Source organism: Pyxicephalus adspersus, chromosome 3, assembly GCF_032062135.1.
Source record: "Pyxicephalus adspersus chromosome 3, UCB_Pads_2.0, whole genome shotgun sequence".
Lineage (NCBI taxonomy): Eukaryota > Metazoa > Chordata > Amphibia > Anura > Pyxicephalidae > Pyxicephalus > Pyxicephalus adspersus.
The window spans coordinates 148,838,210-148,852,589 of record NC_092860.1 but is presented as its reverse complement, the minus strand read 5'-3'; the positions used below and the strand labels follow the sequence as shown (position 1 = coordinate 148,852,589).

The 14,380-nt window shown below is 39.4% G+C and overlaps 1 protein-coding gene across 1 annotated transcript in view; it reads right to left on the bottom strand.

The window, feature by feature from the left end:
- The window catches only part of GFRA4 (GDNF family receptor alpha 4), a 283,113-nt gene that overhangs the window by 71,537 nt on the left and 197,196 nt on the right, over positions 1-14,380 (bottom strand). The window contains exon 2 of the mRNA XM_072406654.1: positions 1,871-1,948. Within this exon, the coding sequence (XP_072262755.1) occupies positions 1,871-1,948 (78 nt within the window). The remainder of the gene's footprint in view (positions 1-1,870; positions 1,949-14,380) is intronic.

The following is a 14,380-nucleotide window of genomic DNA, read 5'->3' as shown; positions in this document are numbered from 1 at the left end:
AACTGTTCACTTTCAGCCTTGTGGCAACAATTTGTGGATGGCCCTTATCCATTCTAGCATCACTGTGCCCATGTACACATTTCTATCAGTAAAGCTTGGTGATTCAGCAAACCTGGAATGAATTTCTTAAAAGTAATTTGCTATTTGTTAGCAAATGTTTTCAATCCTGGACCAGATCCATTACAGGTTTGCTGGATCACCCAGCTTCACTGTTGAAAGTGTATCCTCTCCAGCCTTGGGGACCTTTCATAAATCAGGGCCATGGTTTGATGTTGAGGAACCAATTGACCTCCACTGAGCCCTTAACCCAACCTTACAGAGCACCTTTGGGATGAACTGAAATGCCAATTGTGAGCCAGATCTCATTCAGCTTTTATAATTGACCTTGCAAAAGCTCTTTTGGCTGAATTGGTAGACAATCTCAGACATGCTTCATGATTCAGTTGTGCTTTTGTTTTCCACCTTTGGACAGTGAGTTGTTGTTGTTGAACAGTGTTGAAATCAAAAGATCAAGACAGATATTATATCCGGCACACCAACTAAAAAAGGTAGTCAGATTGGTATTTATGACTTTTCTATTACTTTTTGTTCAGATCAGCGAGGAAACCTACTGAGAAGAATTCAATGACATTGGTTTGCTTCTGAGAATGTTAAGCGCCCCACTGTCATGTGGATTCTACTCTTGTCCCGGAATAAGTATTAGGAATAAGATATATTGGGTGTTTCAACACCCAATTCGAAAACATGAGTTGTTGAAATGAGTGTGGTGGAACATAAGTGACCAGCACCATTGACTCAACCCTAGTGAACCAATTTGGGATAAATTGCAATGCCAATTCTAAGCCAGATCTTCTCATCCAACATTGGTACCAAAACTCACAAGTTCACTATGGCTTAATGGGCACAAAGTCCCATGGGCACATCCATAACCTGATGGAAGAGTGCAGGTTGTTGTTGGGCCAACTCTATATTGATAGTCATGGTTTTCCATTAAGATGTCCTACAAGTTAATATACTATAGTTGTGATGGTCAGGTGGACAAACTAAGTAGGTGTGGGGTCAAAGAATGTTGAAATCAAATATTGTGCTTTTCCATTTTAAATATTTCATGGTCTGACCAGCCTAAAATAATTTACTAACTGACAAATGGTGAAATCCAAACTAATAAAGTTTGAATGACAAAATATTAAAAAAATTTATATTTATGCATTTTCTGCTAAACTCTTCCCCAAACCAGACTTTAAAGAATACCAACTGCTCCTGAATGAATTGAAGTTGATTCCTCCAGCTTAAATGCACTTTTAATTTACCGTATTCACTAGGGCTGCCGTACTCACTGCACACTTTATCTTAAAAAGGCAACTTCTTATCTGGAAATTGCAGGTTGCCTTGCAAAACAAGCGACTAACCTGTTTACCTAGCTAGGGACGGTAGCGTGGCCCTTTTATAAATACCACCTGAGACACCAGGAATTTACTGCCGATTGCACTGGTGACATCTAGATGGAGAGGAGAGAGAATGGAGTGCGGCAAATGATAAACATATATACTGGCACAGTCCTATGCTTCCATTCCTGACACATTTCACAGATTACACTCTAATGCACTGGCGAGATAATAGGACCGCTGAAACAAGTCATTCGAATTTCCATTCACATTGTCACCGCATTCTTACTTGCAAATTCTTTACCAAGATTCAAAACACACAATGATCTCCTCCTGTCTGTGGCCACAGAAAAGCATACTTGCCTCCCAGACACAAGGCATCGATTTCCCTATTCAATGGGAACAATTGCAGTTTTTTTGTTACAACATAAAGCAATGCTTTACGGCTTAAAGATACAATTAGTAAAATGAATTTAAGGGAAAACCTTTTGTCTTCTGTCTGTTGCTCGCAGAGATTTCTGACGTCGTTTTCCTTCTGTTACTTCGCTGGCTGCTGCTTGAAGCTGCAAAGTAAAGAAGAAATAAATATATGTTATTGATGGACAAAAATAATACATGGTAAAGTATTTATGCAATAAAAAAACCTTCCAACTTCTTTTGTCAATTCAATTAATTTATATTCCCTTTTAAAGGACCATTAAAATGCCTTTTTTTGACATATAGCTATGATTTGACATATAGTTATATGATTGCCACTTTTTTTAAATACTTCTAATTTTTGTGATTCTTGTAATATCACTGCATTCTTAAAATGGTCATCAGCAGAAAAGATTGCCAAATAGTAGAAAACCATTAAAGTGGCAAACAACATTAGTCACGCTGGAGATCACTTGTGTTTGTTTCAAATACCCAGATTTCCACTTATTATAATAAAACAGTAATAAATTATAAAGCAGTGCTGTATAAGGCTTTATAATGATAGAGAGATGTAAACAATGACACAAGAGGAGGCGAGGACCCTGACCAAAAGAGCTCACAATTTAAAAGGTACTTTTGTAGCAATCACCACACAAGTTGCGCTTGCCATCTCAAGTTAATAGGCTGCATAGGCCACCTATAAATATGAAAATCAGTTACTCAATTCAAGTGAACAGAGCTTCTGATCCCCACTTTAGTAAAAGTTTGGAACAGAGATCAAGGATGACACACAAGTGTGACGACCCTATTTTAAATTTTAAAAAAATACAGAGAAAAGACAGGGTTTTTTAGCAAATGAAGAACTTCAAGTAAATAAATCACATTATAATTGGCGTGAATCATAAAGAAACCAAAAGTGTCTAAAAATACATTCAAGATAAAGGCGTCCCTAGGTATCATTGATAGGGATATGCCTTGCTTACTAAACAGTCAGTTGTCTGACTACATGTTGCAACAGATGTAAAAAAGCTCAAGAATCTCTATGCCGATGCGTTTCACCAAAGGACTTCATCAGGGAATGTGTAGAGAAAGTCAGAGCAACAGTACAATGAAATATAACAATAAGTATATCATTCAAGATGCTGTACAATGAAAAGTAGCAGTAAACATGCAGATTAAGGTACAATATGGGTAGTGAGTAGCGAGCAAGAATATTAAGTTCGATCTTGCGGCGAGTCGGCCCTTTCTCGCTTAAGGAAAACTTAAGTGAGAACGGCCTTCTGATTCGCCGAGAGGTTGAGCTCATGCAGCTTCAGCTGTGGCTGCATTCATTAGAAAGAGTGCGATTCCTGGGGATCACAAACAGGAGGATTCCCAGGGCTGAATGCAGCTCTGGGAATCCTCCTGTTTTAATTTCCTCTTCTGATAGGTTTGCGAAATTGGTTTGCCAAAATTTCACGGAACCATTGGAAGTTCGAGGAAACTTTCGCGAGAATGCCAGAGGCAAATATGAATAACGTAGCAAAGTTATAAAATATATGATTGGTGGAAGCTATTGGTAGTACGTCAATGATGTCCAATGGCAGTATATATGATATACATGACTGTAGATGGGATATAATGTCCAACAAAGGTATAGTAACATTTTAAATAATGATATAAGTTAGGTGTGCTGACCTATTATAAACCTAGTGTTATGAAACTGGCAATCAGATTTTAAAAAATGGTGAAGAAAGAAGATACTGACATTATTGTCTAATGTCCACTTCTTAATAGACCCCTTAATAGACCCCTATGGGTTTCCAGTGAAGGGTACTGTGAATGATACAGCATACAAAGACATTTTAGACAATTGTGGACTTTTAACCTTGTGGCAAGAATTTGTTGATGGCCTTTATCTGGTCCACCATGATTGTGCCCCCGGTACACAAATCCGGCTCCATGAAGTAATGGTTTGGTATGGATCAACCAAGTGAACAGAGCCTCGAGCAATATTTTCTGAATACTTATGGGATGAACTGAAACGCCAATTGTGAGACAGATTCAGCATTAATAATTGGCCTCACAAATGAACTTTAGGCAGAAATTCTCAGACACACTTCAAAATTTTGTGGGATGCCTTCCCAGAAGATTGAAGGCTGTTATAGCTGCAGAAAGCTGGCCAACTCCATATTAAGCTCTAAGGTTTAGGAACGTGATGTCCAGCTGCTAAAAATCATAGCAACAATATGTCAAGGTACTCTTACTAAAGGAGATGAGAGACAACATTCATAATGAAGTTGCAGATTGGCTGACTTTCTTAGGTTGAGTCCCCTGTAGTCATTTAACTCGGACTTCTTCAACCTTTTTTCCTTCTTTACATAATTTTAAGGTGTTGGGGAAGTCAATGAGGGAAATGCTATTTGCACTGGATTCTGTTGAGAAGAATGTCTCTATACAGTCAGAATGCTATCTTTACATGCAGCTAAATAGGACCTTAAGTGGTGGGATCATGCAAGTGGTAATTTCTGAAGGAACCATAGGGTTTCACAAAACCTTAGTTGAAAATGACTGATTTAATAAATGCCTCTTAACATGACCTTTGGCTAGGTGGCTAATGGAGCATTTTTTTTGCAATAGGCCCATTTTAAAGGCTGTTTAGCTTTTGTGCTTGTAATACTTATAATGAATTAAAAAGGTACATAAAATATTTATAGGGAATCTAATTCCAAGATGATGTTTTCTTATTTTTTGGATGCCTGCTTTCTATAAAACAAGCCACTCATAAAGTAGTAAGTATGGGTGAAAAGTTCACCTCCCATAACTAATGCCTACTTGATAGCCCAGGGGAAAGGCACATGTCCTGCCAGGAAATGAGCATTTATAGATAGTGGTCATCAATGATAGGTTCATACTGTACACTCTGGGCAAAGTGACAGGTTCTCCACCTTATTTTCCCCCCAAAGAACCCTAGCACACCCAGGACTTTCAGGTATGGGACCGCATGTGACTTCCTACCCTTTATGCCAGGATGTAATGCTTGTAGGGAGGCCAATAGCCAGGTCCAAATACTGTCATATTGGGAGAAGCTAATTAGCCATGTGTAAACTCCAATACTGAATTTTCTCAAGTTTTGGCTTTAAAACTTGCTCAGGTGTACAAAGAAAGCGCAAGGAGTGCAAGTGAGGTACTTGTGGGTGGACAGAGGATCATTTCTAGGCAAAGTGACAAATTGCTTTCAATATTTGACTAGATAGGGTGAAAAAGGGGTCCTGGATAATGTTTTTTAGAGCAGGGGTCCCCAACCACTGGTGGACTGCAAGAAAACTTTGGTGGTCTGCGGCTCTGGCTGGTGATTTTCAGGAGAAAAACCTCGCTTGGGAAGCCGCAGCAGCCAGAGTCACGGACCATGTCTCTCCTATGCATCACAGGCTCAGGGTGGTGGGCGGGCGTGTTTCTGGGTGGGTTCTGGCATTATGACCTCACTCTGGGAGAAGTTTCTTCCCCTTTGAGTGATACATGGCTCCCCACGCATGGGCGGTGTGGAGTCCGTAAATTTAGTGGTCTGTGACATACAAAAGGTTGGAGACCACTGTTTTAGGGTATTTTTCAGAGTAAACACAGGAAATAATGTCTTTTACTACAATGAAAGAAGCAGTAGACAAGCAGAATAGTGATTCTATAGAAAGAGAAAAAGTTGTTTGGATCACAGTGTGGCAATCAGGTGTTTGATAGAGTTAAACATCCAGTTAAGAGCCCTTAAAAAAGAATGAAGGTAGCTGTTATCTCTATATTTTCCTTGTTCTGCACTGCGGGGTCATATACAACGACACACAGCGTGTTATACGCACAATGCTGAAGCTGAGAGCTTGTATCACTCAGCACGGCACAAAGGAGTATTCAGGAACATAGACAATGAAGAATTCAGATTCATGAAAATTAATTAAAATTTGGATAGGGACGATAAGAGTTGCATGCAGCAGGCTGATGGGCGGTTACAGGCTACTTCCCATAGAAAAGAAGGATTTGGGCTAGGGGTTTGATGGGTCATAGAACAACTGTCCCAAAACTGATATTTTCCCAACATTTGGCTAAACCGTCTTAGGTGCTGTTCTTTGCAGTATTAGCTTTCTGTCACTTGATACTCCAAGAGTTAATAGGCAGGGCATCATAAATCTCTGAGGGTGTCTCCACAGCACCCTTCATTCTCATAATGTGCAAAAGTTGCACTAATAGCATTGAGGTACCATTGATGTAACTATCATCTACTAGATTGTAAGCTCTTCGGGGCAGGGTCCTCTCCTCCTGTATCACTGTCTGTATTAGTCTGTCATTTGCAATCCCTATTTATTGTACAGCGCTGCGTAATATGTTGGCGCTATATAAATTCTGTGTAATAATAATAATAATAATCAAGGAATTCAGAAGAGGAAGCAAGCCCTTTGCATTAGATGAACATAACAAATACTTCTGGGCTGGTATGATAAGCCTGGAAATAGACAAAAATGTAATAAATATCCTAATGGATTTTTGCTTCTCATGGCAACTCCATTAGAAAATGTATGCTTGCAACTGGTCAAAAATAAAGCTCCAGTCTTTCATCATACACAGTTTTGCAGGTTGCTTACCTGATGTTTACTGACCACTGTGAGCTTGGCTTATTTCCTGGATGGAGGATATCCAGCATCATCTAGACTAGCCTTTCCTGACCTTTTTAACATGGGGTAACCCTTTAAATAAATGTTAGGTCTTCAGAGAAAAACCTTCTACAAATACTATATCCACAGCTCACAGTATATTAGTGTGGTGGTGAATAGGAGGAATGTCTCCTACATTGCTGGCCATTGGGAAGAATGTCATCCTTACAGATAGCCAAAAGGATCATTGGTGTCACTTAAACTGACCTGGGAGGCACCAATGGCTCATTGCCCTAGAAACTCCTTGAAACCTCTGGAGGAACCCCAGTGTTCCTTGGAACCCTGGTGGAGCTACACTCATCTAGACCTTTCCACCCAAGCCATACGGTTCCTGACCCTTTAATTTAGTGGATTTAGGTTCTTTTATTCAAAGAAAGTCATAATTACCACAGTTTCTAGAAGCACAAAGACCTAATAATAATGTCACTGATTTTAAAGTAAGGTGTGCAAAAAAATCAGAAAGGTTTTATATGATAATAGCATAAGCATGTTGATGGAGGGGTGGGCAGGGAGGCAAAATTTGGGCTGATTACATTTTAAAGCTCAAATGTGTGCTGCTAGTTTATCAGAAAGGACCAGCCAAACTCTCTGCAGGTGTTAAAAGAGTGCTTCTTGCAGCAAAACAAACTGGTATTAGAGAAGCTGGCTGCCTAGAGACAGCATTTTTAGCACACTGGCAACCTGGTCACCACAGAAGCTAATATGTTGCCAATGAGACTGCCATATGTACCATGTAGCCAGGTCAGTAATAAGATCTCCAAATGATGTTGAAGCTGTAATGCCATCAAGAAAATTACTATATTGTCAAAGAAAAATAGGTCATGTCATTACAGGTATTGCATTGGTATCAAAAAGTTTACTTCTCAAGAAAATCATGTTATTGGAAATACCGAGATAAATTGTGTTTGGTAATATGGTTTGGGATTGGGGATAAGGATGGTAATCAATAGTATTTTCCTTTATACATCCTTCTGGGCTGGTGGATGTCACGATGGATGCTCCCCAAAAGGAGCCCTTCATATCTAAGATGGTAAAGAGTCTTTATGAGTTCCAGATTAATTGATAATATTGAGCCAAAAGTCCATAATAAGTCCTTTTATTGGTTTTAGGTTAGAATACAGACCTTTACATTTCTAGGGTTAAAGGATTTCCCCTTATCATGGCTTGAAAATGTAGCGAAGACTTATTGTTGGATGAGCTAGAGTATAAAATCCTTGAACCATTGCTAACATAGTATTAGGGAGGTTGCCATGCTTCACAAAAGTTGCCTTTTTGCAAGAATAATATTTAGATGATGGTATATTATGTAGGGAGGAGTGAGAATGCCTCTGGCTCATGAAAATTTCCCCGAAGAAATCCAGGAAATCACTATAGGAGGATTACCGCGGCTGCATTAGTTGGAATCCTCCTGTCAGGGAGTGATCCCCAGGCAAGCCCTCACTCTGACCTGTAGTGCCCGGGGATCTCTCACTGAGAGGAGGATTCTCACGGCTCCATTCATAAATGCAGCCACAATACTCCTCCTTTCAGAGTGAGTCATGCAGCTTGCGTTTATAAATGAACGTGGCCGTGGGAAAAATCCTCTGATTTGCTGCATTAATGAGCAGCCAGTGAGACTCACATTGTGTTCCTGGATAGAGAAACTTCCCTGATTGCTGTTGCCGCCCTGTACTAGTAGTATGTGTTCTTGGATAGAGTTTCGCTATCCAGGAACACAGAACTCCAGTGTTCTTGGAAAGAGAAATTCTATCCAAGAACACATACAACTAGAAAAGGATGCAAGAGCAATCAGGGTCTCGTCGGCCCAATTTACAAAGACCGTTCTCACCTACATGTCTGGTAAGCAAGAACGGCCCAATTCGCCGCAAGACCGAACTTGCTCGCTTATCCCTAATAGTGAGAAAACATGCCTCTGTCTTGGTCATGTCATTTATGTATTTACAGTAAATTTGGCTTTTGGTTTTCAATCCCGTAATGAGTGTCCAATGTATTCAAGTTAGTTATCTGGATTGTCCAATGTCACTTTCAGGACTCTCTGATAACTTTCCTGCAGTTACAGCAGGAGCCATATAAGCTTCTCTGTACTAATATAATTGCATGTGTATGAATATGGTGCTTCTTGTGTTTTTCTCAGCTAACACCGTGACATCTTGACCTCAATACAACACTGTTGTGAAGTTCTCGTACACAATCACCCTTAATTTTTTGCATCTTATTAATAGACAAAAAACACCCTGAAAAATAATTAGAGCTGTTGAACAGGAATCCTGTGGTCAACCTGCTGCATTGGAAGTGTGTTTATTAACACTTTTAATTGTTTTGGCAATGTTCACACAACAGATGTAAATGAACTGAGCATGGGAGATTTGCAGGCCGCCTAATATGTTTTCATGTTAATTAAATTTTACACTGTGAGGATACACATAGGTTCACAATGGGCTTCAAATTGGGCCTGGGGTTGGAGAAGTTAATTAGCTTTCAAGTTAGAAAAATATTTTTGACTGCCTGAAACAATGGAAGCACAAATTCGAGGATAGGTTTTCTTTCATATCTTTGAACTGCCTCACTGGCCCAGATCACTGTGAAATGTTAGAGAGTTTTTATTTGCCCAGGCCGGAAGTATTCCTGAACTTGTTGAGGATTCAGTTTGATCTGGTGGGTTAGATTATCCCCGTGGCTTATTTTTTATTCTCCTACAGATCCCTATGTTCCCTTCTCCAAAAACATGACCAATATTTTTTAGGTTTGATTTTCCATTTGCAGCTGGTTCACCGTCCAAATTTGTCCTGACAACTAGGACCCTAAAAAAAATACTAAATTTTGAGTGGCTACTGTAATACCGGTAGCAATAGAGGGAATTCTTCTATTGGGGCAAATTATTTGTTTGGAGAGGTTCCTTCTCATCCATGTCTTGAAAATTGAATATGCAATAACACAAGGTGGGGGCATCCTTCATGATGTGTATTTTGGTGTCTTGGATGAGGACAATAAGGAACTTATTTACGGTGGAGATTGATGGTAAAAATCCTTCCTACCCTAGCCTTTCGGTCAATCCAATATCCAATACCATGAATCCACTATCCAACAAGAATACAGATTGGATGTTCATACTTTACTTGCTGTATACTTTTTTCCTATCAGTTATTTAGAAAATACTAAAGCCAAAAAAAAAGGCAAGGCCAATACAAATACCCCCCTTCCACTATACAACGGGATAGTCTATTCACTAGGGATGGAACTATGAAAGCAATGACCAAGCTTTGTTTTTGCTATGGGAATACTTGGTCTCAGGTTTCTTAAACCAAACCTAACACAGCTAAAGTTTTCTGAATTTCATGTCCTAGAAACCCACGGGCTTCTTTATTTGCTATGATTTCTCATTGGCATAGAGCCTATATATTCTTCTGGAAATAAAGATTTAATCTAAAGAGAATGTGAACAGTCAGTTCCTACAGGTTAGGAAAATGCAAAAGACTGTATATAAACAAGCTTAATTTGTCTGGATAATAGTAAGAAACTAATTTAGGATAAAAGGGCCATTTATATTTTTAGCACGCTTTCTGGAGCACCGAGAAAACCCTCCAGTACTACATTATGAGTTATTGCCTCAAATGACAGCACCTAGCTCACCTTGCTCAGTTTGAGAATTTAATATGGAACCTTCCTCTTTATTACCACAAACCACTGCTCTCTCCCTAAACGTCTCCGCTAAAAGCTTCTGTCTAATATTGGAGTCACATATCCAGCCTTCCCACAAATGTCACTTTCAAGCATGGAAAACTTAACGCAAGAGGTGACTTCTTCTATGCTCCATATAATTCTGAGCCTTTTTTATGCATTCACTTACTCAACATGTCAAAGCCAGAAGGCCCATTACCTGTTCCCATCATTGATTTCCTGTGTCCTGTTTTCCTAAAATTACACTTCCACGGCATTTCCCTGCATCAAGGTCTTGAAGTTTGCATTGGCGTGTTCGATAAGTACAGCAGCCAGAGGTTTTAGGGGTCTATTTACACAGGGCAAATGTGGTATTTTCACTTCAATCTTGCCTTAAACTGTGTGGCTTGGATAGCTGCCCCATATATGTCGCCTTACTATTACCACCAAATGTCAGCAGCTGGCAATTATACAAGATTTTTGAATGTGATAAATTAAATGTAGGTATAGCCAAAAATTATTTATTTTTAGTTTTGAATAGAGAATAGAATATCAGGATCCAAAACAAAAAGTGTCTTAACAAAAAGTGGGGCCCATGGTGAAATGAAAAAACAGGGCTTAAATGGCAAAAAAATAGAAAATAATATGGAAGTTCCATAAATAGCATAGATGTCCTACATAGTGTCATACGTCGATCCAATAACCAAAGGCAAAACATGTGTGTCATTGCCAAATATTTTTTCACTCTGACACACATGCCCCCCAATTGGTCAATTGGTGCAGGCCAGACTTCGTCAGACACCATTGGGTACCATTTATGGAATTTCCATAAATGTCACCCGCGGGCATAGCTAAAAAGACAGAGGACTGGGCTGAGTTTTCACCTCTGAGAATGTCAAGAGAATGGTGTCCCAGCGGATCGCATTACAGTTGCATTACAGACATATAAATAAATAAAGGTACCCATGAGATTGTCACTCCCAAACCCAAACACTTTTTTAAACAACTTCTTTTAAATAAGTAATTTGCTCTGGCTTCCTTAAGGCTCAGGGTGATGTTTGACTAGAGTTGCTGAGACAAAATTAAGAGGGAATTGGGCTGTGCTAAGCAAAATGAGTGACTGATATGTTTGCGTAATGTTACCTAATCAGTGAATAGAGAGCGTTTCACATGATTTAGGTAGGTCAGTTCTTTTTGATTATTGTACTTGAGTAATACAGATTGTTGGTTATACATAGTCTGATTTATCAAAGCTCTCCAAGACTGGGGAAGATAGACTATCACAAGTAAACATGGGTGCTCCAGCAAACTTTGAAACTTTTAGAATCATTTCCTTATATTAGGCAAATGTTTTCAATTGTTGACCAAATCCATTCCTCATTGCTGGATTGCCTAGGTTCAGCCATGATTATATATTTTCACCAATCTTTGGGAGATTTATTAAAGCAGGCCCACAGTGTTTATGGTTTATGAGTTGACATAAGCTCAAGTAAAAGTTATAATTTACCCCCAATAGGCGGCCACACCAAAACTTTTCTACATTCATGCTTGGAGTTTTAAATAATTTTTATGCGTTGTAGCATGCTGTGCATTTGGGGAAGGGTATAGTGTGCATGTACAAACTCATGATTAGAACCCCCTATTTGTTCTGCTGTGTCTTATTGTCTTGTTGTGTTCTTTAGGTCTCAAGAACAGGGGTCTCTATATGAAAAAATATCATCACCTCTTGTTCTTCAGCTCTTATTCTTTTACTCTCATTACAAAAAGCATTTCCATAGTCTACTGGCAGATTTCTGTATTCTGCAGCTGTAACAGCAATATAAAAAACTGTGTCTTTTTTTATTATTTATTTTAGGGTTTGCAGTTGAGGTTTACTGTATCTAATCAGTCAACCAGTAAGGACTTAAGCTACGTACACACTTCCAATTATTATCGTTGGAAAACGAACGACGAACGTTCATGCACGATATATATGAACGATCGTATAGCAACGATTCTGCACATAGAGTTAACGACACGATCGTTCGTAGATATTGTACACACAATAGATACGATCGTTTGAGCGATAGAGGAACTATGTGCACGACAGGAAAGTGAACGGACGTTCGTTCATCACGCATTCTCTGAACATGGACGATCAACGAACGACCGTACACACGAACGATGTTCAACGATCGTCGTCCAATCCGATCCGTCGGTCCGGTCGTTCGTTTCCAGCGACTTTCCTCGTTCGTCGGCGTCGTTGGTTACTTTTTTACGAACGATTTTTTGCCCAATCGATCGTTCGTCGTTCGATTGGAACGATAAAAATTGGAAGTGTGTACGCACCTTTAAAGGGTCAGCTACCACTGTATATACACATGGTTGTTCCAGGACGATGATAAACAACATACTTGAAAAAGAAATATGAACTCCGAAGTAAGCACCTTCAAAAGTAAGTCAGCAATGGATGTCCTATATTTTTTACTGGAAGGGTTCCCTTAAAATAACCTCCTGCTTTCATCTATTTTTTCAGGTATGCTTCTGTCCAACAGATAACAGCTCAATAATAAAACAATTTACATGCTTCCACGTACCAGCCAATATCTCAAAACAAACACGTGCTGATGTGCATTCTTATCACAATGAAAGTTATCTTCTCCTGCCAATGCATAATTCAACCACTACACGGCTACGTTGGCTCTGCATCTACTTTTACCTTAAGCCTTAAAGGAATAATTTTCCCTATCTGCAAATGATCTGCAGCAGCAGGTAGAGAAGTGCAAACTCATGTACAGTGTAAGGATTTGGCCAAATTGCATCTGAACGTGCGAAGGAAGCTAAGCAGGACTAAACTCGTATTTCTCCATTGGATTGGTGGAAAGGTAAACAGAGTAAAGTACAGAGAGCACGTACTGTTCACAAAATATTAAAATGGTTCTTTCTGTAACTGTACTATGCTTTAAAAATAAACTTCTGATATGTCACTTCATACAGCAACAATATCTAATGTCATAACAAAAAGCACACCAGGAATTCCAATCTAGTGACCACCATTTGGACTGTTTGATCTACTGCAGGCAGGAAGAAACTTTTAATGTATTTCTACTTCCATATTGATCATATTGCAACACTGTAACTTTGTTGCTTTTGTGAGCACAGCCAGGAATTGTACAGGAACCAAAAATTCACAACTGATCTCCAGGCCAGAAAATCAGATGATGACACTGGAAGATGACTCCTTCTGTAGAGAAAAGCTTCTGAAGGCATTGTTGGTGGTGATGGAGGTTACTGTGATCTATATGTGTTTTTGTCACACTTACACATTTCTTAGCAGGAGTTGACCACATAAAATCTGGCATAGAGACACAGGCCAACAACCCCCCATCTCTCCTACAGGAGGAAAGATATATATGGGTGCCACTGCAAAGGCTGATCAAGTCATTAAACACTGGACATGTCAATGATTATGGTCAATGTCTACTTCTAGGGACTTATACGGGTTTGCTTGCTTGAATGAATTGTTCCAGAAAATGTGTATGCGAAAAAATTGTTGCTCTCCAGATCCTTGGAATGTGTTGTTGTTGACCATGAGGATAGTTTTATCGTCTGGTCTGGGATGTCATTTGTACATATGGCTATCAATTTAGATCCTTTAGAGACTGCCATAAGGGTTTCCATGTATGTTAATTATTTTTTTTCTATATCTACCTTTTAACTTTAGTCAACTTTTTCTTTTGAACTTAACAAATGCTCCCTGCTTCCAGTACCCCACCTTCCCTAAACATTGGGGGTCCCAGTGTTGAGGGATAGAACCTTTTCCTTGTATCCGGTTTATCAAAAAAGATGTTGGGTTCATTGGGGGTTTATGTTGAATATGGAAACCAGAGGCAACCAGACAGCCAACACATTCCACTAGGGTACTTAGATGGGCAACTGATTTTATTAGGAGTTATTACATCTTTCTTACCAGGATCACAATCAGGACCTCTGGATCCTACAGGCAACTAATATGTCCCCTTGACAGATGGTAACTGATTAAAACTTAGCCAGAGCATGCCCAAAAAAACCTGCTGAAAACTTCAGTGACTCTCCTAGAAGTGACCCCTGTAACCTCCTTCCATAGGCAACCATCCAAATATGCAGATGTCCTCCCTTTTAGTAAGATTTTACCCTTGCACCTCTATGACTTCCTCCCACAAGCTTCCTAAGCCAATATTGGTTTGGTAAAGATTCCTGCACCTTAAGAGGAGCTCTCACAGACTC